General features: G+C 34.3%; 2 protein-coding genes across 2 annotated transcripts in view; both read left to right on the plus strand.

Moving 5' to 3' along the window:
- dgkb (diacylglycerol kinase, beta) overlaps window positions 1–11290 on the plus strand; it is a 96768-nt gene extending 85478 nt beyond the window's left edge. Inside the window, exons 22-24 of the mRNA XM_056474422.1 lie at window positions 3127–3247; window positions 4820–4880; window positions 9617–11290. Of these exons, the coding sequence (XP_056330397.1) occupies window positions 3127–3247; window positions 4820–4880; window positions 9617–9721 (287 nt within the window). The 3' untranslated portion in view covers window positions 9722–11290. The remainder of the gene's footprint in view (window positions 1–3126; window positions 3248–4819; window positions 4881–9616) is intronic.
- Window positions 11291–22187: 10897 nt separating this feature from the next.
- etv1 (ETS variant transcription factor 1) overlaps window positions 22188–26985 on the plus strand; it is a 31698-nt gene continuing 26900 nt past the window's right edge. The window contains exons 1-4 of the mRNA XM_056474104.1: window positions 22188–22262; window positions 22446–22605; window positions 23523–23610; window positions 23830–23877. Coding sequence (XP_056330079.1) covers window positions 22561–22605; window positions 23523–23610; window positions 23830–23877 — 181 coding nt within the window. The 5' untranslated portion in view covers window positions 22188–22262; window positions 22446–22560. The remainder of the gene's footprint in view (window positions 22263–22445; window positions 22606–23522; window positions 23611–23829; window positions 23878–26985) is intronic.

The following is a 26985-nucleotide window of genomic DNA, read 5'->3' on the forward strand; positions in this document are numbered from 1 at the left end:
GTGTGTTTGAGGAGGAGGAGAGGAAGACTCATAGGAGCTGTTACTGAACAGATGGTCCCAGCGCGACACTGGACCTCCGACCGAGGAAAAATCAATGCTCATAACTTCAAAACAAAAAAGAAATTAATAAATATGGAGGAACACAAGATTGCTTTGCATCAGTGTCGCATTCTAATTAATAGGTGTTTTGTTTGTGGGTTGTTGGTGTTTTTTTCTCCCCTCCTTTTCTCCGACGGTGACAATTTATGCTTTTTTAGAGCGGAAGGCAGACTGTGAAGATTCCAAATCAAGCTCGTCTGCTTTTTCTTCTCTTTTTTTCTCTCTCTCTCTTCTTCTCACACGCTTCCCCCTCCTTCCGCACAAACACACCTCCACTGTCTGCTCCTCATCTTCTCTTTTGGTCTTTCTCCTCATAATCTTTTCCCCCTGACGTCCCCCACAGGTCAAGCTAGAGCGTTTGGTGGAAAGCGGATGGTAAAACATTATGACAGGGATATTGATATTATTTTTTACGTTTGGGATGGAGAGGACTCTCTGTATGGCCTCTTTTTTGGTTTGTTTTATCTTGTGCAAGTTATTGATGATGATAAATAATTAACATTAGATATTAGCACATTGACAGGGTAAAGATTTAATCATTTACCAGATGCTTTTATGCAAATAAACACAAAAAATGTATGGACCTTTGTTTGTTTGTTTCTTTAACCTTTAAAAAATACATTTTCTATAAAATCTTAATTATATCAGTCTTGATTTGTATGTCAGATACCTAAATTTAACCAATTATTTCAGTTAGTTAGACTAATTGTACAGTGCTGAGCATAATTGAGTACACTCCATTTTAAAAATGTATATTTTTATACATTTTTTTAGATTAGATTAGATTCAATTTATTGTCATCACACATGTACAAGTACAAGGCAACGAAATGCAGGTAATTTCTCAGTGAATATAGGCAATGTATTTTGGGGCATTTAAACAAAACAGATTTATTGAACAGATATATTTATTCAAGTATTTTTAGTCTTCTTTAGTCACTGAACATATTTAGAAATTGAAAGACGATACAATTAAGTTAAATATTGCAAAAAAAAAACTATCTATGAAATTTCAACAAAATTTTTCCTTTTTTTTTTTTTTTTTTTTTTTTTTTTGCTGCTTTTGATTTTTTGAACGTTTTTTAAATGTTTGAACGTTCTAAATGAATAGGGCATAGGGGGATAACTGGGAATAGAACACAGCCAGGAACTATGTTTCTAACTACAGCTCCAGAGGTGTAGTTGCAAGCATAGAAGTTTGTGACGCAGTTTGCGAATGTTCGTTGGAATGATGGATTTGGGAAACGCTAAATCAACTAACTGTTTGTAACAACGGAACTTGCAACCTTAGTTGGCTAACGACGGTTTTTGGAAACGCACCCCAGCTAGTTGTTGACTGACTAACCCACTGATTCCCTTTTCTAAACCCAACTAACAGTGTTTTCAAAAGCGATCTAGAAAAGGCATCGCAGCCGAATGATTTTACCACATTTTTGGATTTTACCATGTTTTCAGCCTGTTATTTATTTATGTTTTGCTTTTGTTTTACCTGTTTTCTGGAACCCATTAACTCGCCATTGCATTCATAAGCACAGTAGACGTGTGTGTGACTGATTGGTTGCAATGTTCATAGCTGCGAAATGATGTAAAAGAAACTGATCCTGAATTTGTGGGCCTTTTTTGTTCATTTTGGTGAACGGCCCTCTGTTTATTTTGGACCCTGATTCAGAAATAGTACATCCATTAAGATTCAAGATACAGTGCTCAGCATAAATAAGGTTGTATTAAGGAATATTTTATCCATTTCTCAGTCAATATATGTTGGTGCGTTTAAACAAAGTCCATTAAAATAAGAGTTTGATCACCTAACATTTTTAGGAATAGAACATTGAACTGCAAAATGTCAACTAAATTTCTTTTATTTATTTATATATATATATATATATATATATATATATATATATATATATATATATATATATATATATATATATATATATATTAGGGCGTTCTAAAGTATGGCTTTATTTTACAAGCAAGGATTCTGACACAGCACATAAAGCAGATGCTTTACAAAAGTTGCATGTTGGGGGGAAATGTGAGGGCTCATGGAAGCAGCTTAAAGGCAGAGAATAGGGCTGTCTTTGACAGCTTGCGACTTCATTTGCCACTTTCACCAAGTATATTTACATTGACACCAATACTCTGCTTTTATGATTAAGATAATACTGATTATGAGTCTACAATGTAAACAGTGATTTTTGATTACCTTAAAGGATAACGTGAGTCGTGAAATGCGAAGGTTTTTCTTTTCGTTCGCCATGTGGTATCAAATTCCATTAAAACATCCTGAATGAAAATATGCTGAATGAGAGTGAACTGCAGTTAAAGTCTAAAGATTAAAAATGAAACACCCGAAATTACATGAAACTCTGGAGGAAACGCAGGATAGCCTGGTGATGCGACATTAATTGTTTTATACTGAAAATTTCCTTGTAAAAGCGCGTCCTTGGTCTTATCCAAATTTCTTTACACGTTAAACACACAACGGCAATCACGCTGCCCTCAACCCGAAAGTGACCGGTTCGCGGATGAAAGTGAGTACCGTGAGAAAGGGGGTGGGTGTAGCGGATGAAAGTGAGGACCGGGGGTTTCATTCACTATTCTGCTGCCCATGGTGGCTGCCTAGATCACCTCTATGCACGCACCGTCCCTGAACACACGTCGGCCACAACAGGAAATTAAAAGGAAATTAAAAAAAAAAAAAAAACTGCAACTGCGTTATATATATATAACTATGGAACTAATATATTGTTAGATTAGTTCCAGTTTTGACTTTGGTACTGACTAATCTAATGTATATGCACAAATATGTTATTGTAAAGCATCCTACATTCATTTAAAAGAGAGATCTGTACTGCTGAGCACTTATGCTGAGCACTACCATTTTCAGGATCTTAAGAATCTAGCAGGTCATTGTAAGTTCGAAGTTTGAAGATGGACATTTGCTACTTTTCACATCTTGTTACCTCATTGGTTACCTCTTTATTGCTGATTGTCTTTCTGTGTGCTTGTTTCTCCCTCTCAGACCCGTCAGATCAGCTGCTGGAGGTGGTGGGTCTGGAAGGAGCGATGGAAATGGGACAGATCTACACAGGGCTGAAGAGCGCTGGCAGACGGCTGGCTCAGTGTTCCTCCATCACTATCAGGTTACACAGTATTTACAAATAAAGCCCAATTGATCCTTCACAAAGCCCACATAACATGACATGAAATAACAGACCTGGCCTGTGGTGTTGAAGTAAATGCTTGTCATTTGTAATGCAAGCAGTTCTTTCACATTTTTCTTTCTTTTTTTTTTATATATATATGTATGTGTATATATATATGTATATATATATGTGTATATATATATATATATATGTTTATATATATATATGTGTATATATATATATATATATATATATATATATATATATATATATATATATATATATATATATATTTCCCCAATTTCTGTTTAGCGGAGAGAAGATTTTTTCAACACATTTCTAAACACAATAGTTTTAATAATTCGTCTCTAATAACTGATTTATTTTATTTTTGCCATGATGACAGTAAATAATATTTGACTAGATATTTTTCAAGACACTTCTATACAGCCAAAGTGACATTTAAAGGCTTAACTAGGTTAATTAGGTTAACTAGGCAGGTTAGGGTAATTAGGCAAGTTATTGTATAATGATGGTTTGTTCTGTAGACTATTGAAAAACTATATAGCTTAAGGGGGCTAATAATTTTGTCCATAAAATGGTTTTAAAAAATGAAAAACTGCTTTTATTCTAGGCGAAATAAGACTTTCTCCAGAAGAAAAAATATTATCAGACATACTGTGAAATTGTCCTTGCTCTGTTAAACATAATTTGGGAAATATTTAAAAAAGAAAAAAAATTCAAAGGGAGCTAATAATTCTGACTTCAACTGTATGTGAATGGTGGAAAAACATATTCTGGATCTCCACTTTTGCCATGGCCTCTCTTTTTGGCTTTAACAAACTTATCCCCCAAGTTTTTCTGAACTTTTTAACAAAAACTTTCCTCCTTTCCCACTGCTGTTGCAATTTCTATAGCCAAATTATTGCCCATCTGCTTATCCCTATGATACCGCATGGACATATCTGTTTCAGGCAAAATCTTTTTAAAGTGATTCATATTCTACTCAAATGAAATGCGGCACAAACTGTTAACTCGAGTCTTGAAAAAAAGTTGTGCGCTCCGCCAGACGAAATCATGTCGCGCGCACCCAAAGCGAACCCATGCAAACACAGCAATGACGTCACATTCGCCACATGCACTCAAGCAAACTAGCGGACGTGTCGAGTATAAATCAGCTTTAAGCCGAATGAAAATTAATCAATGAATATTATTAATTATTTATAATATTTGTTAATATATAACTATACAATAACAGTCAAGATGATTTGAGATACCGAGATAAGTCTTTGTTATTAGTTTTCTGTGATTGACCGATCAGAATCAAGTATTCCAGAGCACCATGTAATAAATTGTATTCGAATTTCACAATTTTTTTTTTTATTATTCTGGACAAATAAGTCAAACTTAAGAGACTTCTTTCAAAAACATAAAAAAATACCAACCTCAAACATTTATTATCAGAAAAAATAACATTTTACCTAATATTTTCATGTACATATACTATATAAGGTGTATTTAACGTCATTCTTCAACTTTCTGTGTTATAAACCTCCATTTTATTGACAGAACCAGTAAATCCCTCCCTATGCAAATAGATGGTGAGCCGTGGATGCAGAGCCAGTGCACTGTGAGTATGACCTGCACATTTCACTTCTTTTTACATCCTTCAATTTATTTATTGCTACTTCTGTTCACCTTTCATTCATCTGAATATCTAAGAACAATCTTCTCCCATTCCTCCAAACCCTGTTATGGTTTGGTCAGTCTTCGATTTTTTTTTTTTTTTCCCTCTGATACCTTGTGTAAAAACCAGCGCAGCATCATAAAAAGCAAGCTGAAAATATGCTCCGGCGCGACACAACCACCTCATTTGCAAGATTCCAAGCTTTGTTTGCTTTTAATTAAAGTTTCTCTTCTCTGAAAGCATCTTTTCTGAAGTGCCGTGTTCATTTACATATACTTCATTTTGCCGATGCCTGGAATCCAAAAAGCATGACAACACAATTAATTGGAAGGAGCACTTCTACCTGTAGATTAAAACTCTGGCTAAAAGAAGACACCGACACAACTGTTATAATAGCAGCTGATCTCCATGGCAGCCTATGACTTCACTGATGCTTAATTAGTGTCAGCAGATTTAAGCAATGCTTTCCAGACTCTACAGTCAATATTCAGGTGTTCCAATTCATCCTCAGCAAAAGTGATTATGCTAATCCGGTTTTTGGTGCTGCTGCGTTGTGTTTGTAATTGCTCATGAGGGTTTTTTTCTACAAATATTATTTTATTTTATTATTACTATGTGGTTGCAAATAGATGTAAGGCTTGAATTATGTCTTATGCTATTTTATCTCAAAATATTTATTTCACTTATATCGCAAAATAAGATGTTTTGGAATTGTATTATATGATGATAAAAAGTGTGGCTCTTGCATTGTAAAACCATCAAAATAATTATTGTTGATGTGAAGAGCCTAAAATAATGTAGCTAAATCACTTAATAACTAAACTCTGCTGTGTGTCTCAAAATTAAATGTTTGAAATTAATGTCCTCATTAAATAATATTGTATTTTATGATGCACAATGCAAAGTCATATCTAATAATATTTATAATAAAACCTAATATTTTTATTAATATAATACATTTTACATGTAAAAATAGAAAATGTAATTTTCAACGTTATTTAAATATATTTATTTATTGTTTAAGTTATAAATTATTTATTATTATATAAATTATTAAGATACAAACTATATAAAAAAATCTGATATACCAGCTTTGTATATTATAGAAATACAAAAAATATGTCCAAAATATACAAGTAATGACTTGAAAATGTTCTTATGTTTTTAATCTAAAAATGAATTTCTCATTTATCATTAATATGTGATGATAAAATAATATTCTTTTTTCTGTTGTGCAGTTGTGATATACACTCACCGGCCATTTTATTAGGTACACCAGTCAAACTGCTCGTTAATGCTAATTTCTAATCAGCCAATCACATGGCAGCAACTCAATGCATTTAGGTGTGTAGAAACGGTGAAGACGATCTGCTGCAGTTCAAACCGAGCATCAGAATGAGAAAGAAAGGGGATTTAAGTGACTTTGAACGTGGCATGGTTGTTGGTGCCAGATGGGCTGGTCTGGGTATTTCAGAAACTGCTGATCATCTGGGATTTTCCCGCACAATCATCTACAGATTTTACAGAGAATGGTCCGAAAAAGAGAAAATGTCCAGTGAGTGGCAGTTCTGTGAGCACAGGCACCTTGTTGATGCCAGAGGTCAAAGGAGAATGGCCAGACTGGTTCGAGCTGATAGGAAGGCAACAGTAACTCAAATAACCACTCGTTACAACCGAGGTATACAGAAGAGCATCTCTGAACGCACAACTCGTCCAACCTTGAGGCAGATTGGCTACAGCAGCAGAAGACCACACTGAGTGCTACTCCTGTGACCTAAGAACAGGAAACTGAGGCTACAGTTCACACATGCTTGCCAAAATTGGACAATAGAAGACTGAAAAAACATTGCCTTGCCTTGATGAGTCTTGATTTCTGCTGCGACATTCGGATGGTAGGGTCAGAATTTGGCATCAAACAACATGAAAGCATGAATCCAACCTGCCTGTATCAATGGTTCAGGCTGGTGGTGGTGGTGTAATGGTGTGGGGGATATTTTCTTGGCACACTTTGGGCCCATTAGTACCAACTAAGCATCATGTCAATGCCACAGCCTACCTGAGTATTGTTGCTGACCATGTCCATCTTTTTATGAACACAGTGTACCCATCCTCTGATGGTTACTTCCAGCAGGATAACAAAACATTTCATAAAGCGCTAATCATCTCAGACTGGTTTCTTAAACAAGACAATGGGTTCACTGTACTCAAATGGCCTCCACAGTCACCAGAACTCAATACAATATAGCACCTTCGGGATGTGGTGAAACGGGAGATTCACATCATGGATGTGCAGCCGACAAATCTGCAGCAACTATGGGATGCTATCATGGCAATATAGACCAAAATCTCTGAGCAATATTTCGAGTACCTTGTTGAACCTATGCCACAAAGGATTAAAGTAGTTCTGAAGGCAAAAGGGGGTCCAACGCGGTACTAGTTAGGTGTACCTATTAAAGTGGCCGGTGAGTGTATACTGTATGGTGCTTCCATTGTAAATTCAATAAATAATTATCATTAATGTGCAGAGTAAAAAAAAAAAAAAGAAGTAACAACGACATTTTTTCCTGAACTTAAGCTTAATCAACAGTAGAAGTGGGAAATTAGCATTAAATCATTCTGTTCATGGTCCTTGATTTATAGTACAGATATGAAGTTTCTTGAGCACCATTTACACCATTTTACCAGCTTACACCAATAATTGCTCAAAATAAAATATTTTAAATGATTTAAAGTATTATAAATGATTTTAGATCTAAAAATAATGATTATATACTAAATAATATTACTATACCAAATATATGAAAATAAATTCTATTTCTGAACTTTTTTTATTATTTTGCTTTGCATTAATTAGCGATAAAGATCTGTTTTATTCTGTAGAGAAGAATCCAATCTATTATTTATAAAAGTGATGTAAAATCCTCACCTTATGGCACCTAATCTTGTCTTTGTAAATAGCTCCAGAGAGACACTAAAAAGGGCACCATTCCAATAAATTTGCATTATATATGAACGCTCTCGATTTCACCCCATATGTTAAAAAAATGTCATGTGTACTCTTCCCTTTAATTAAACTAAAATGCTCCGAAGGTTTTCTTTTTGAGGCGTTCAGTAGCATTTACCTCCTTATTGCCATTACTGTGTCTGAATACTTTCATGAACAAAGCACATGGTCGAATTCAAAGAGAAGAGCTTGATATTTACCATCACCGTCACCTTTGATGTGGAATTATAATTGACCCACAAATAGAGAATTCAGCATCCAATTAAATGTGACATGGGCAGACGTAATAAACAAGATTTTAATGACACTTACATTTCACAGTCTAGTCCATTAGCCCATGTCTAGTTTTTCGACATCATCCTTGAAAAGTGTGGACATGTGTTCTTAGAATTGACAAATGTAACATTTAAGGGGCAGTTCACTCCAAAAAAATGCTGTTAATTTAGTTTTCACCCTCAAAACGTAGGTGTTTTTTTTTCTTTGGCTGATTAACATTAAAGAAGATTTTTAGCTGAAACTATGAATTAATTTTGAGAGCCAAAAAAGACACATAGAGGCAACACAGTATTAATACTTGTGACTTCTGATGATATATTGAGGTCTAATGAATTAAAGGAATTCATCTGCACAGTGAACTGAACATCATTTACAACATATTACTGATTAACTTGCACAGACTGGTCTTTTAGCTTTATATGACTTTAAAGCTATCATGGGAATATGTGGAACTTTAAAATGTCTACTGTATACAAGACACTTTGAAAGTCAATGAATTTGATATATTTTTGTCCAATTCATGGAATATCAGGGATTTTTGTTTGTCATTTGTAATGCTCATGAGCACTTTTTATTCATGAGTGGTGTCCTGACAAGCTAAAATTTGCAGCAATTAAAAAAAAATCAAGCTCCCCAAAATTTTGTGCCATTTGCTTGATTTTTGCATTAAATTCAACAATCGCAGAATCACAAACATCTGCAGCTGCCTGTTTTTATTCATTATAGGTGATGGAAATTCACCTTTTTTCAGGGAAGTCAGGAAAAGTCTGGGAATTTGACATTTGGATTACAGTGGGAACCATGTGTACAATTGAATTACCAGGAGCCTTTTTATGAATTACTAAGGCCTACTGGTTTGACTAAAATCTTATGTAAAAAGGGATAGTTCACTCAGCAAAATAAGGCTGAAAAAGAAAGCTAAAAACCTTTGACTTCAATTGTCAATAGTTACAGGTTTCCGGCTTTCTTCAAAATATCACTCTTTTGTCACATGACTTACATTTTATGAATTACTAGAACTTCTGATTTAACTAAAATCTTCTGTAAAAAGGGATAGTTCACCAAAAAAAAAATTATTGAAGAAAGCTGAAAACCTGTAACCATTGACTTCCATTGTATGAAAAACAAATGCTATGTAAGTCAATGGTTACAGGTTTCCAGCTTTCTTCAAGATATCACCCTTTTGCGTTTACAAGATAAAGGAAACTCAAAACTGATTTGATAAAGGTGAAAGGCAAGTAAATGATGAGAGGATTTTCAGTTTTGGGTAAACTATCCCTTGAATGTCACCTACATCTAGGTTTGCCTGAATCAATTAAAGCAAATTTTCAGTTTTGGTGGATACTTTTTTAATTATTGTTTATGTTATGTAACTTATTGTTTTTTCTCTTTCGGACAGATTAAAATAGTGCATGAGAATCAGGCCCGGATGCTGATGGGTCCTCCTCAGAGCTCCAGCTTCTTCTCCTTTTTCCGCCGTGACCGCAGAGAGAGCAAAGACTGACAACTCACCACATCTGAGATCAAGATGAAAACCTGCCACGAGTCCAAATGAGAAGGTCCCTGAAGGTTGTGTTTAAGATTTGTAGATTTCAGCCTGCAGTTTTCTGTCTGGGCTGTTTGATGAAACTGACATGTTACCGCTCATTAAGGAAGACAAAGGCCAACTGGAGTCATTTATTCACAGTGTGTTTAAAGTCAAAAAGTGTCAGGTTAAAATATGTGTTCAGTATAAATTCATGACTCATAAACAGAAATGATTTTATTTCTACTGTATATGTTATTTAAGGTCCAGCATTACTGGAGATTACTGCAAGAACAGACATGACAAAAGGAAAACTAAATGCTTTTGAACTTAAATGATGCATACAGTATGAAATATTAGTGTGCATTTGCATGACATTATTGTACTTAAAATGCAAAAACCTTGACAATAATGTTGTCAAAGCGACCTCTAATCATACAGATCTGCAAAAATTGACTAAAAGTGCTGCATTCTGCATTTTCACAAATCACTGTATTTTACATGGTGACAATAATAGTGTCTTTTTTTTTTAAACCGTCATTGTTGTTGAAACAATTTTCAAAACTTCCTGAGATAAGACATGGCCAAAGGGAAAACTAAATGCTTTGGAACTTAAATGATGCATTTGAAGTATTAGGGTGCATTTGCATGCAACGATGTACTGAAAATGCAAAACCTACAAAAAGTCATTGTTGTGAAAATGAACTGCTAAAACACAAAAGTTTCAACTTGTAGTTCATAATGTAGTTGTGCAAATGTATTTTAGACAAGTGTATATGCAATCAAATGCTTGGTTAAAATCCAAAATTTTATTATATTATTTATGTAATTATATTAGTTAAAATTGCAACTGAGCCAGAGAGTAATGCATGCCTACAGTGAACGTATTTATAAGTTATGAATCCAAGGGCGTATATACGCTCTTGACATTGGTGGGGACATGCATCCCTAGAGCGTATGCATTGAACAGCACAAATTCTGTTTCACGCTTTAAAAAAACATGAATAACGTACTTAATAATATAAAATAAACACTTAATAATACAAATAACATCCTGTCCCATGCTGCAAAAGTCAATTTACATGATTTTACTGCAGTCAGGCTGTGAGGAGGTATGAATGAAGAGGAATTTAAAGAGGTGTGTGTTGCAATTTAACTGTTTTATCCCGATTGTTTTTTTTTATATATATAATCATGGAAAGGCCAAAATTGAAACAGAATTTTGATTAGTTGCACAGCCTTGGTTAATAGTATTACGCTGAACTTGACTTGTAGGTTAAGAGCTGATGAAGCATTACTTTATTTTGAAGTTGATTAAATTATTGGTAGGGACATTTCAGTAATTGGTGGACATTAGTGGGGACTTCCCTCCTTTGTCCATTCCAATTCTACGCCCTTGTATGAATCAATGTTCTTTTAATGTAAAGTTTGAAGGGTTAGTGCACACAAAAAGAAAAAATCATTAATTAAAGACATTAAGTACAATGATGTACTGAAGATGCAAAACCATTGACTGATGTTGTCAAACCGATCTCATACAGTTCTGCAAAGAGTGATTTAAAAAGTGCTTTATTCTGCATTTTCAACAAATCACTGTAATTTACATTGTGACAATAACTGTGTCTTTAAAAAAACCTTCACCGTGAAAACTTTCAGGCCCACAAAACGTCATTGTTGTGTAAATGAGCTGCTAAAACACATAAAAGTTTCAGCTTTTAGTTCAGAATGTTGTTGTGTCAATGTATTTTAGACGAGTGTGTATGCAGTCACATGCTGGGTTAAAATCCAGAATTTTATTATATTATTTATATAATTATATTTTAAAGTTATTTAAACTTGCCAGAGAGTAAATTGTTATTCTTTTATTATGATATCTTGAGCATTCTTACCTTGTAAGGCCATAAATTGATTCATTATTAATGTGACAAAGAAATGTTATTTTTGAACTTCAGCTTCGTTCATCTTTACAACTTTCTGTGGGATTGAACTTCTCGAGACCATTGATTTATATTGGAGATATGCAGAAGCAAGCTAAACTAAGCATAAAAACCAGTAATAGCTTAAAATTGTGAATCTAAAAATATTTATTTTTATTTATTCTATTTATCAATATAAATTGTTTATTTCTATTATAATTGTTTATTATCACAAAATAATATATACAGTTGAGATTAAACCCCCTGAATTATTAGCCCCCTGTTTATTTTTTTCCCCAATTCCTGTTTAACACAGAGAAGATTTTTTTAACACATTTCTAAACATAATAGTTTTAATAACTCATTTCTAATAACTAATTTATTTTATCTTTGCCATGATGACAGTAAATAATATTTGACTAGATATTTTTCAAGAAACTTCTATACAGCTTAAAGTGACATTTAAAGGCTTAACTAGGTTAATTAGGTTAACTAGGCAGGTTAGGGTAATTAGGCAAGTTATTGTATAACGATGGTTTGTCCTGTAGACTATTGAAAAAATATATAGCTTAAAGGGGCTAATAATTTTGACCTTAAAATGTTTTTTTTTTTAAATGAAAAGCTGCTTTTATTCTAGACGAAATAAAACAAACAAGACTTTCTCCAGAAGAAAAAATAATATCAGCAGATATACTGTGAAAACTCTGTTAAACATCATTTGGGAAATATTTAAAAAAGAAAAAAAAATTCAAAGGGGGGCTAATATTTCTGTCTTCGACTGTATCTCATTCATTCATTTTCCTTCGGCTTAGTTCCTTTATTCATCAGGGGTTGCCACAGCGGAATGAACTGCCAACTTATCCAGCATATGTTTTACACAGCAGATGCCTTTCCAGCTGCAACCCAGTACTGGGAAACACCCATACACACATACACTACGGTCAATTTAGTTTATTCAATTCATCTATACCGCATGTCTGTACTGTGGGGGAAACCAGAGCACCCGGAGGAAACCCACGCCAACACGGGAGAATATGCAAGCTCCACGCAGAAATGCCAAATGACCCAGCTGGGGCTCTAACCAGCGACCTTCTTGCTGTGAGGCGACAGTGCTAACCACTGAGTCACCGTGTCGCCCTAAACAATATAACTATACCATAATTTAAAATTATATGTAAGATTTTTATTTTGTATTGCATTATTTTATCAAAAAAATCCATTTTCATTATTTATCATCCAACTTATTATTTATTGAGAAAAATTACATCAAATCCTTACTTAATGGCCCCTAATCATGTTTTGCCTTTCTAAATAGTTCCAGAGACACTAAAAAGGGCACAAATCCAATAAATGTGCATTATACCATATATATATATATATATATATATATATATATATATATATATATATATATATATATATATATATATATATATATATATATATATATATATATGAACACTCCCAAATTCAACAATTGTGCTTTTCTTTAGAAAGGGATTCATTTAGAGGTAAATTTGCTATTTTTTATAATGTAATTGTGCAACTTTATTTTATTATAATTTTTGTTTAATAAAAATAGAAATATGCATGTATGAAGATTGCATTTAAAATTCACTTTATCACAAAAAATAAATGGCTAAGTCATTTTAGTTAAGCAGAAAATGCTATTTACAATAAAGAAGCTTGAACACGTGATATAGACAAACAATCTTTTTTTAACATGAAGTGAAGCACAAACAGCTTCTTTAGACAATCCTCATCTAAAATCAGCGACTGACTTTGGTCCTACTGTATATTAGGTGGTCTTAACTACAATGTACTTGCATAAATACAATGTACTTACTGTGTTCATAATGTATTGCAGAACACTTCTGGTGCTCGTGAGGTGGGATACGGTCAGGTTAGGGGCAGGTTTGGTGGTCTGGCCCCCTGTCCCTGTCCTGAAAAAAGTCAAGAAAGTGGGTGTGTCCAGCTCTGTTTAGGTGGGAGTGTCGGGGGAGGGAAAGAGGGAAGGTTTTGCATTAAAATGGGAGTTTCCGTTTGAGCACGTGCTAATTTTCAGAACAAACACAGACGTAGGGGACACAGTAATCAAATTATTTGCCAAATTATACATTTTTCCACTTTAACTGCAGTTTGACACTTTCACTTTCATTCAGGAACATTTCATGCATGCCCCTGTGACAAACGAGATATTGTATGCGAGGAACTGCTGGAGGAGTGTATTTTATTGGAATGTTTGATACCGCACAGCGAAGAGGAGAAAAAAAACCTCAGCATTTTTTAGTAACTTAGATGTTCTTGGTAGGAAGCGTCAGAAAGCTGTGTGTGTATTGACTATACCGTTACAAAATGCAGTGAAAATCCAACACGACGGTAATAGTTTGATTAAGGTGTTTACATTCGGAGAGCAGCATTTACAGCAGATCTTTCAGACTATAATATCGTACTATAATATTGCAGTGATATTAACATACTGTAAACTTAGTAACTAAATAATTTTGATTAAGGTATGTCTTTAAAAACTGAAAGAGTACTGCTAACGATACTAACTAGCTTTGACATATGAATAAACAAACAAAGAACACCGATCACATGCACCTACCAAATCTGTAGAGACAGGACAATCAACACCAACTGGAGCTGTGTCATTTTTAAAAGGAGATGAGCGGCAAATCTGGATTTCACCATTTCCAGATGCGAAAAGCTCTCGGGTAAAACATGTTCCTTACAAACATATTTCTGTCGCGTGCACTGTAATCCACACGTGAGTCCAGCTGCGCTCTCATAGCAGAGAAATGAAAACAAAACCTTCATTGCAGCACATTTATAAACAAAACACTGACGACCCATGTCTCCAAATTCTTGTTTTTCCATTTATTTTGGCAACACAACATGGCGTCTCTCTGCCCTCTGAACACTGTAACAGGTAAAAACTTTCTTCGCAGCTATCATGTATATTAATGAAGTTGCACCTCATTCAAAATAGAGCGCACTGATTGGTTTGAACCAAGTCTTTCTCATGAATTAATGCTGCACACTCAGAGACGTCACGATGTACTCACAGGTGGAGACATCCACTATCTACGCTGGATTACACGCAAGGATCTAATCGCTGTGACGCAGCTTCAAAAATTTGTTTCAAACCGGAAGAACGAATTTGCTTAAAATAAATTAAAAACAATCTATTTTCACTTGTTAGCTAAATATGTGTGTCCTAATAGTGTTTTTAGCAACGTGGGACACATGTGTGACTGTCAACATCTCAAAACGTGACCCTTTAAGGCTGGATTAAGGAGTGAGGGATAGTCACCAGTATAATTTCAAAGGCAATTACAGAAATTAATTAGAGATGTAATTACATGCATGTATTTAGTCAATCATAAGTACAATGTAAAAACATGTATTTACACAATATGTACATTGTAACATTTATTATTAAATGTATTATTATTTTCAGTGTAAGTACATATTAGTTAAAGCCACCTAATATAAAGTGGGACCCCAACTTTTTTTAATGCAAATGCACTCTCTGGTTTACTTTTAGGCCAAAATGGTTTGCTTTTTGACCAAGAACGTGCCTGAAAGCCTGTATTTTGTCAGTAGACGCTGTGGTTTTCAAGGTGCTTTGCTCATGTATATTCATGTGTTGTGTTGCGCTGCCGCCGGAGCTTCAGCAAATGTGCGACTGCACCTCTTCTTTTCTTGCGATAGCGGCATGCAGTCATGTGACACACTATTACACATCCTACTAACTAAAGACTGAAGACTTTTACTCAATTTTATTTATCTAGCCTGTAGTTCATAGTAAGTGGTTTGCTCAATGAACTTGCCTGATGCGTTTGCATGTTGCGTCACGAAATGATGCATTCCTGCCTACAGTGAACGTATTCATATGTTCTGACTCAATGTTCTTTTAATGTACAGTTTGAAGGGTTAGTGCAGCCCAAAATTAAAATTCAATCATTAATTTGTTTATCCTTTGAGACCTTTGTTCATCTTCGAAACACAAATCAAGGTATTTTAGATGAAATCCAAGAGCAATCTGACTTTCCATTGACAGCAAGGGTATTCACTTGTACCGCATGTCTTTGGACTGTCAGGGAAACTGGAGCACCCGGAGGAAACCCACGAAAACACGGGGGAAACATGCAAACTCCACAAAGAAATGCCAACTGACCCAGCCGGGACTTAAACCAGCTGTGAGGTGACAGTGCTAACCACTGAGCCACCATGCTTGTGACAACATGAAGAAAAAGATATTAATATCATCATTATTGGAAAATGTTGCACACTTGTTTAACATTTTTTAATGTTAATTCAGAACATTCAGAGAACATTCCAACGTAACGTTCCCATAATTACGGCCTTAAAAAATCCCTCAAAATTCTGTTATTTATTTATTTTTTAAATTCTCTTTTTTATTTATTTCCTAAACCCCTTTTTTTAATAGTCTTAATCATCATAAAACTTAATTGTTAATTAAAATCATGAAACTTAAACAATTTAAGATGAGATCAAGTTATAAAAATCTGGCAGTATCATTGATCTATTCAAGAGAAAACTATATTCACAGAAAACGAACTTGTGAGGTTGGTTCACAGTATGCGCAAACTAAAAATATTATTTGTCATGCCAACAAATGTTTTAAATTACTTTAACTTATTTAAATTAGTTAATCAAGTTACGACCATTTTTTAAAGTTTACTTAAATATTTACGTAATATTTTAGTCAGTTTGCTGTAAGTTGAGATGACTAGAAAAGTTAAGGTGATTTAACTAAATAAAATTTTAAGTGACAATAATTGCAGTTTGTTCTTCTATTTTGTTTTAAATATATCAGAGCCTTTAATGTTCAGCTGAAGAAAAATAAGTACATGTTGGATGAGTAAATTAAAGCAATTTTTAATGTTTAGTGAACTGTCCTTTTAAGAGCCCTGATAGTTGAAGTCAAACTTATTAGTCCTGTGAATTTTTTTCCTTTTCCAAGTGTTTCCCAAATAGTGTTTAACAGAGCAAGAAATTTTTCACAGTATTTCCTATAATATTCTTTCTTCTGGAGAAGTCTTATTTGTTTTATTTCGACTAGAATAAAAGCATTTTTAATTTTTTAAAACAATTGAAGTTCAATATTATTAACCCCTTTAACCCTTTAACTGCCCCACCAAGAAAAAAAACAATAAAAATAACTCCTAATGTTACTAGTTAACACAATCAATGCATTTTTTCCCATGATTTCTAAAATGTCAACCTCTACCAAATGGTAGATATGTCGGTTTATGGTAAAAGTACGGAAATTAATACATGTACTATGAAAATATGAAGTGTAAGACTAATTTATTTAAAAAACAATATCTACAATATTTAACAATAGCAATATTTAAACTATTGAATTGATAGAGAGAGAGAGAGAGAGAGAGAGAGAGAGAGAGCATGTGAAGGCTGATTGTGTGTGCGCACGCAAGGCAGTAATCACCATGCACAAATTAAAGCAAAAGTCACATTTAACTAATGGTCTTGAACAATATTTTCAACCAATCAGCTTTCTTACGTTTACGATCACGCTTATTGGTTGGTGATTGTTTCGCGCGCAGTGAGCAGCGAAAATAATGGCATAGTGGCTACTGTGGCCTACCTAAATGATATCTGTATTTTCAAAATAGCAAAGAGGCAATCAAGCTTATTGTTCATTTTTTTCTAAACACGAGTAAATCTAATAATGAGCCTGATGATCAAAAGAGATCTTGAGAAGCTGGAACTGACTGCCTGGATCTGGATAGCGGGAGGCAGAAGCAACGCGAGTCAAGTCAGCCATAGAACATGACGGAAGAGGCACTGTGGGCTCTTCTTGAAGATTAGACAGAGTGAGTGAATTAATTAGTATTTTTAATTTCTCTCTCTCTTTCTCTCTCTCTCTCTCTCTAGAAATGAAAGTGATGCATACGCAGTGTGATAAAAGTAAAGTAAGGAACTCAATGCAGCCTAATGTAGTCATTTGCAGTCACATATCGACACCTGTCCATCGGCAATAAGAGTCCCCGGTAACCCGGACCAATAGTGTCGCACCGTTATTGCATATTTGCATTGCGCTACTTGCATTGCATTTGTATTGCCTCACACAATGAACATTACATTTATTTCTAATGTAAAAGTAGTCAAAGAAATGACAACAACACAGTGATGCTTTTTTTCTGTAACAACAGCACAGCGGATAACAGTAAATTGAATTATTATTATTATTATTATTATTATTATCACTACTATTTATTTATTTCCGAATTATTTATTTTAAATTAATTTGTTTCATCTTATTTTGTGTTAAATAATTCCAGTCTTCTCAATTTTTTTTTTTAACACAAAATAAGATGAACAAAATAAACAAATTAGAAATTAATAATTAATAATATAATTAATTTCTTCTGGAAAACCTGATGCGACGGAGCCTCACCCAGACTCTGCCTTCAGTGGCCCCCAGGTAAATTGAGTTTGAGACCCCTGATACTGTCATCATGGTAAAAAAAAAATCATTAGTTTGCTATTAAAACTATTGTGTTTCGAAATGTGTGGGGAAAAAATCCTCTTTCCGCTAAACAGAAATTGAGGGAAAAATATACTGGGGGGCTAATAATTCTGACTTCAACTGTACATTAGAGATTTTTGTGAATCAGCAACACACACTTCTTCACCCAGATGCTGTCAATGTAATTTCTCCATCTGTAACTCCCCCAAACAGCCCGTCTTTGACCTGCTGAACTGTCAGCTCTGTAAGCGTTCACCTTTTGACCTGACAACAAATGCCGTCCCTATGGTTGTCACCTTTTAATGTTACCCTGTCAAATGAACATCTATACCTGTCCTGCGCTCCCTGAAGCTCACGGGATTATACATTGCGCCATGAATGACTTCAAATGTCAGTTTATGTTTCCATCAGGCCCCCAATAATGGACATCCATGCAAAAGTGACTTGCTAGAGTTTTCTTCAGAGCTGCGACACGTGGAAACCGTGGACCGACACGTTCGGCATGTGTTAAATATGTTGCATGTAAATGAATATAATGAACTTCAACTCAAAGGTCAGCTGAGGTGTGAAAGCACTGTAACCTATGTATAACCAGAGGTGTTGTGAGAGGAAAAAAATTTATCTCACTTTTGACATGGTGATGGTTATCATAGCACATTATATACGTATATACACTTCTGATCAAATTTTTGGGATCAGTAAGATTTTTTTTATGAGTTTAAAGGGATAGTTCACCCAAAAATGTAAATTCTCTCATCATTTACTCTTCCTTGTTTCAAACCTTTATGAGTTTCTTTCTTCTGTCGAATGCAAAATAATATATTTTTTAAAATATAGGAAACCGGTAACCATTGACTTCCATTGTATTTTTTTTTTACTATGGAAGTCAATGGTTACAGGTTTTTAGCTTTCTTTAAAATCTTCTTTTGTGTGCAACAGATAAAAGAGTCTCAATTTTATCACCGCTTGAGGGTGATTGAATAGTGAGTAAATTTATATTTTTGCTCTCATCATTTACTCTCCATTTACTGGTTTCAATCCTTTATGAGGGTCACAATGGAGACGCTGATAATGGAGTGCGGATCCAAATGCAGGTTTTATTAACAGGATGGTCAGGCAAGCAATGGTCAACACAGGGGCAAACAGATGTATACAGGCAAATCCAGAGTCATGGTCATAAACAGGCAGATGGTCAAAAGGCAGGCAGAATACAGGAATAAGCAATAAAGCAAAGCAAGGGTCTAACACAGCAAAACAAGGTAAGAAAAACGCATCGTAATGTTAACTTAACAAATGAACAAGACTCCGCCCTGGTGTGTGTGTGTGTGTGTGTGTGTGTGCGTGCGTGCGTGCGTGCGTGCGTGCGTGCGTGCGTGCGTGCGTGCGCGCGCGCGCTATATAAATAGTCCATGTAATCAGTCTTTGACAATCCTCCAGCTGTGTGTATGCTATCAGTCAGGAACTGGTGGGTGTGGGTGGTGCATGACTGGAACTTGTAGTCCATAATAGTGGATTTGTAGTCCGTTAGCGATCTTCAACTGATAAATAGCTGATAATTATAACAATGGGTTTCTTTCTTCTGTTGAATGCAATAGAAGATATTTTGATAGGTATTGGAAACTGGTAACCATTGACTTCCATTTTATTTGTTTTACTAAGAAAGTCAATGGTTACAGGTTTTCAGCTTTCTTTAAAATATCTTCTTTTGTGTTCAACAGACGAAAGAATGTCATTAATGTTCTAACCACTTGAGAGTGCGTAAATAGTGGGTAAATTGTCATTTTTGCGTGAACGATCCCTTTAATAGAAGCTTATTTTGCTCCCCAAGGCTGCATTTGTTGGATTAAAAATACAGTAACAATGTGAAATAATATTACAGTTCAAAATGAATGTTTTCTTGTTGAATGTTTATTTATTAAAGCTGAAGTCTTCGGTGCCACACATTCCTTCAAATATAATTTCATATTTTTGTCATTGTTGGAAACTAAAAACATTTTTGGTGATACAGTACCATTTAAAAATACTATTAAAAATTATTTTATTTAACTTTTTTATTTTTAAAAAACTTTTACTTATATATTTATAATGTTAAAAAAGGATTTTAATTTATAATTTTTGAACTTTTCATTAACAAATCATAAAAGAGATAAATGTATTACAGTTTCCACAGAACTATGAAGCAGGAAAGAGAATCAGCAATGTAAATTAAGTATCATAATAACAGAATATCAATAATAGTTAATCATAATAAAACAGCAAATCAGCATATTGTATTGATTCATGATCTGGAGGATCATGTTACACTGAGACTACAGTAATGTATGAAATAAAAAAAGAACGGAAAACGTGTTGAAAAATCATACTGCAAAACACTGTTTTGCAACCTTTTTGAACTTCTAGCCCTTCCAATTTTATCAAAAAAATGTATTCCTTGCTATTATGATATTGAGAATTAACAGCTTTGTGCATCTTGTCTGTTTATTTGTGTAAAAATGAATGAAAACAGTTACAGTAACAAACAAACCTGCTGTATATAAAGCACAAGTGAAATAATGAAAATGGAAAATTCTGTTTATACGAAAAACAACAAAGACTGAGAGCATGTTGTAGCGTATTATTTGATTTTTAGTGCCTGTGTAATGCATTACAAAGCTCTTTGGAATAAATGTTTTCTGATTGGCCAAGTGTTTGTGAATATTGATTGTTGTCCGTGGCAACAATGTATAAATGTTCTCTCTCTTTGTGGTCTCCGAGATAAATATTAGGATCCTCATGCCTCATCAAGTTTACTATATGATAATGTTTTTACTTTTTTGATGTGAAAATAATTACAATATTTTATTCATTTAAAGCTGTGGCCTCAGCAAGCTTAAAAATTTGTATTTTTATAATAGACTGGTCTTAATAAAATGCTAAAACACGTAAAGCTAAATGTATTCTAGTGTTATAACATAAAAGATTTCAACTGAAATGTCTTATATAATATAATATTATAATTATAATAATGAACTAATATGTTAATGTTACAATAAAAATAATAGAAGTAAAATTGTTTATTTTTCACCCTTCAGTAACTGTTGTTTTTACATTTTAACTCTCTAAATATGCAGAATTAATTATATTTTATATATAACATAGTAATGATAAAATAGTAAATAATAGAACATGTTATTTAAAGTTTTGACACTTTAAGCATGTAAACTAAAAATCTATTATATTCAAATATAATAAAATAATAAATAATACAAGAAATTGATTAACAAAAACATTTACTATTCTATTTTAAAATTATTTTAACCATAGATGTCTTATATAATATTATAAATATTCAATAAATAAAATAAAAACAAAACATTAAATCAAAAATCAATATAATACAGATATTTTATTATTTAATAACTTGTCTTGTAATTAAATAAGTTATTTAATTGCAGTTAATGCAATATCAACAATTACAGTTTATATTAATAACAAAAGTTTGATAATATGTTGCTTTTTTGCAGACATACTGTAAATATCTTATATTGGCACACAGTTCAAATTTGTGTATGACTACCAATTCTCTGACTCAAAACTATTAGTAAACAATTCTAACTCCGATCAGAGCCCCATCAAAAGTTCACTGGGGGCCTCTAGGGGGCCACGGACTCCTACTTCAGAAACACATTAAACCGTCTTAAAGAGGGATTTATTAATAACAGATCGATAGGCTTTTTAACGTTTCACTTTTATAGCTAGTTCGATCATTTACAAGCATCGTAAACTGGATGCACGATATGATAGTGGGAACTTTCACGCACGCAATTTACAAAACATCAAACCACAAGAGGGATTATAATGACGAGATGTGTGCTTTCATAAATAAACACCTTATAATTGCAATATGAGTTGTGCACATTTTAATGAATTTGGCAGTTGATTGACGGCTGGAAGTCTGAGGACACTGGCAGCCAATGGGAAGCGGGGCTCCGGCTGTTTGGGAAGGGAGGCCCCTGGAGCAGCAGACGGCGAGGCTGAGCGCGGAGAACAGACACGAGAGTCCGGTGAAACGTCCGTCAATGAATCCGGTGCGTTAACTGAGGTGAGTGCAAGCTTTAAGTTCTCCATCAGCTTCGTGAATCGTGTCTCGATACAAAGCAAAAGTGTTTCCAAAAGTCCCGTCCCTGCGGAGGACCGCATTACGCACGCACAGCGCCGCAGTATATTTACATTATTTGCAAGTTTATGTATAAGGTGTCACACATCTGCTGCTTTTTAATGTCAGTTCGATAGGGTGTGGAGAGAAAGATGTGTTTGTGACCGGAGCTCGCATCTTCATTAAATCGCTGAATCTCCTGTTCTGATCGGACGGCGCGCGCTCACGGTCCAGACGCGGCAGAATGGACGGACTTTACGACCAACAAGTGCCTTTCATAAAGTCTAATGTAAGTCAGGTGAAGGTAAACGCTTGATTTAGTTGAAATATGATGTTATGTACTTGTAGTGTAATTGATTGAGGACAGTTGGCGTTTTTATGAAACGTGACAGGAACGTGGCATTGACGCGCGCGGTTCTGCAGTATAGGGCGCTTCAGTCTTTTTTGACGACATAGACGATCACTAATAGTTCAAATGTACAGCTTATAATAGCTTTTTATCTTGTTGTGGAGTGTTGAATTACTTAAATGACGTAATTTCTCGTGTTTAGGCTTATAAACGTCATTATAGGCTATTGTTCAAGTGAAATTAACTTCTGTCAACTTAATTGATTCTGACGAAAATACAATCACACGTAATTTAAACGTACAGATTATGATATCTTTAAAACTAGTTTTTAAGTACTGAAATTAAATAATTTCTCAGTTTTAGTCTTATAAAGTTTAATTTCTAATATGATTCTTCAGTTTAAGTCCTTAACTTCTGTCCTCGAGAAAGATTTATATAGGCTACATATTAAAAATGAGATGATGTGCATTTGAATGACAGTGTATTGAAACTTGGTATTACAACTTTTTAAATCTTATTTTATTTTAATACAGAAACATTATCATTTAGGCCTGTATTTGAGCATTTTTCAAAGTAAAAAAAAATGATTGGTGGCTTGTCATTTTGTCAGTCCAAGGCTTATCAGACTTTTTAGCTAAATTGAAAAAAGTAATTCCTAGTAGATTAACAAGTCCACCTGAGGATTGATCAAGGCCATCAAACCTTTTACTCATAGAAACAAACAAAAAAAGCTTGATTTCTGAGTATTTCAAAGAAATCAAAAGAGCCTGAACACTATGGCTGATGTAGTCTTTCAAAAGCCAGCTCAACTCCCTCTGTCTTCATTTGAGGCAATTGATCTGTTGCTTTCTGTCCAGAATCCTCGGGGAAAGACGTCGAGCACGAGACCAGCGAAGGACAGAAAAAGAAAATTCATTAACTCTGACCTGGCGCTGGACACCGAGGGTAAGCACTCAGGTGTGGGGTGAAACAGACAATGTTCATTTCACGCCTTCTTAACATCTCGCTAAAATGCAATATTGCCCCTCGCCACTCAGGGGCTTTAAAAAATCTCAATCAGCAGTGCTCGCCTCGCTCTTTGAGTGTCAAAACTCATAATTAAACCTTTGTACCTGTTGTTTCACCATCGTCTCTCTTTTGTTTTGTTTTTTTTTTTGTTTTCAGAGCTGTTTCAAGATCTCAGTCAACTTCAGGAGACCTGGCTCGCCGAAGGTAAGCTCTTCTCTGTTTACTTGAGCTTCTCAGCGGTTGATTGAGCTTTTGTTTCCAAGCGGAGAGAAAGAGAGAGAGAGAAGATTCTGGGGGAGGGGGAGCAAATATGCCTCAAGTTACAGACCTAATCTGCAGTCCAATTAATGCATCTGTAGCGAAGGCACTTGGTGTGTCATGCATACATTAGTGCTGGAGAAGAGCAGGAGTCTAGGGGGAGACCGAGGAGGTTCTACTTTGAGTGTCATCACAAATTACCAGAAGAACTTGTGCAGTCGCTCGCGCTCACTCTCTTCTCCTCTCTTCGTCCGCTTTTGGCAGCAGCAAAGGCAGACGAACCACCAACACTGCCACCTTTCTCTCTCTCTCCTCCTCTCTCTCTCTTTCTCTCACGCGAATACTCTTTCTTTCCCTCACAGCTTTGCTTTTTCTTACTCTCTCTTTGTGTTTTAAGTTTTTGATTTGTGTTTTTTTGTTGAGAAATGGATTGACGCTTGATCATTTATTAGAGCTCCAACTTTCTTTTTTTTTTTTTTTTTAATCCGTGCTAACTTTTTTTTTTCGGTTTGTTTTTGGCAATTTTTTTCTGTCTCATGGCAAGACGTGCTGGTTGTGGTGTAACTCAAACGTGATGCTTCAGGAGTTAAACGCGAGTGTCTTCTTCCCACCTTGCTTGCAGCACCGACCTTTAGGTTAGTAAATGGTTCACTTTGTGGTTGATTGAAGATGCGTTTGGACGTATTTTTAATGTGATGTAAGTTTGGCTCTATGAGGAAAAAGATTTAAGGCATTAATGGCAGTTTTTACTCTAAACTTGCTAAATGTTGTAAATATAACCTAAAAGTTTTTTTTTTCTGATAGTAAACTTAATTCTGATAGTTTTCATGTGAAACTGTTGATTGTGACGTTAAAGGTTTTTCTTGTCTTCGCAACGTTACAGGCTTTTATTCAAACTGAAATGTTATGCTGCCGATTGCTGATAATCTAACTTAAAATCATTTCTGGTTTAATTATAATTCTGTTATGTAAAAAAAAGATTTTTTGGGGGGGGGGATTTTTAAAAGATTTTCAAAGGGTTTTTTTGCTATAATTATTATTAACTGATATGTTTTTTAGTAAAATGTTGCAAATGTAATTTTATGGTCATTTTTGGTTTTCTAAACTTAATTTTAACAGTGTTTGTAAAGCATTGAAGATCACATTGCCAATTGTGATGTTAATGATTCAATATTAATGTTATTTCTTGTCTCAAGTGTTAAGACATTTTACTCTAAACTACTGTTTAGTTTTTGCAAAATGTTACAAATGTAACAAAAAAAGTAGTTTTTTTCTCTTTTAGCTTATTCTGAGGCTGCACATTTATATAAAAAACTATTTTATACCTTAGATGTATCAAATATGTGTGTATTGTATATTTATAACATTCATGAAGTCTTATATTTCTACTTAAATAACTTTTATAGCTTTCTAAAATGTTTTCGAACATATAACTATTCATACACAGTTGGTTTGTGTTTCTATATGAAGAGTTCAGATGCAAAAACCTCTAAATGCTAAATGCGTCATATTATATTGTCACAGATTAGTTTATTCTGTGGAAAAGTTTAAAATACAAGTTGCTGCTCCTCATAGACATAACAGCCTTTGTCTGTTTATTGTAAAAAGCAGTTTGGTTGCATATTAGGAAAAATAAAATCATTTTGATCATACAACTATTCATACACGGTTAGCATGTTTTTTTATTTTTAGATATTATATTGTCACAGATTAATTTAAGTTGTGTAAAGTTTAAAGTACAAGTAGCCAGTCCTCATAGACGTAACAGCCTTTGTCTATTTATTTTAAAAAGCAGTTTGGTTGCAAATTAGAAAAAATTAAAATAAAATAATTTTGATCAACTATTCATACAGTTGGCGTGTGTTTCCATTTTTAGATATGATATTGTCACAGATTAGTTTAATCTGTGGAAAAGTTTAAAATATATTTTGCTGCTCCTCATAGATATAACAGCCTTTTTCTGTTTATTGTAAAAAGCAGTTTGGTTGCAAATTACAAAGATAAATAAAATACAATTATTTTGATCATACAACAATTCATACACAGATGGTGTGTGTGTCCATTTTTCGATATGATATTGCCACTGTTTAGTTTAATCTGTGGAAAAGTTTAAAGTACAAGTAGCCAGTCCTCATAGACATAACACCCCCTGTCTATTTATTTTAGAAAGCAGTTTGGTTGCAAATTAGGAAAAAGAAAAGAAAAAAAAGGTAGCTGGACAGCTGAAAATCACGCAAAGCAGTTTGTAAAACGATCCCAGCACTTTGCATTTGTAAAACCACGGCTGTCTTTCAGCCTATGGGATGCATTTGCATTCATTTTGGACAAAAAGAGGAAATGAAGATGAGTTGTGTGTGTCTGTTTTCTGTTAGTAATCGCATCTGGTCTTGTGCGACTGGCTTTTTGAGAGTCGTGCTGCATGAAAGTCCATCTAATGCAACTTAATCAAGCATCATTTTATTAAGCAACGTCTCAAACATCACTTCATTGAGATATAATTCGGTACAGCTGCACTGTATGTTCAAGAAGTTGTTGTTTTCAAACTATTTTATGATACAGTATGTCCGAATTTTGCTCAGCTGCATGAGAATAGAGACTTAATGTTTAATGCATACTTTAAAAAAAAAATGCTCGCAGAATAATTGTGGATTTTAAAATTAAAAGTACGCTTTACAACAGATTTTGGACTTTACTGTCCTTGGCGTAAGAGTTTGATTATGCCAGATCCACCCCAGGGCCTCTAAAAGAATAAGACAGGACTTAAATATTTTAGTATATCCGGCAGGGATTAAAAAAAAAAAAGAACTGCGCAGAGACCAAAAAAAAGTAGTAGATATCACAGTGAGCAGTACAATTCAACCTGTCTTACATCCATCAGTCGCGGCGCCCCAAAGATTCAACATAAATCACAGAAAGATTTAATATATGACTTCCTGTCCATTAGAACCCAAACGAAGACCTTGCGGTTTCATTTCAGAGATTTATTAGCTCAGGTAATTGGAAAGAAGAAGAAGACGTATGAGCGACGGACTGAATTTCCGGCAGCGTCGACCA

The sequence above is a fragment of the Danio aesculapii genome, chromosome 15 (genome assembly GCF_903798145.1).
Source record: "Danio aesculapii chromosome 15, fDanAes4.1, whole genome shotgun sequence".
Lineage (NCBI taxonomy): Eukaryota > Metazoa > Chordata > Actinopteri > Cypriniformes > Danionidae > Danio > Danio aesculapii.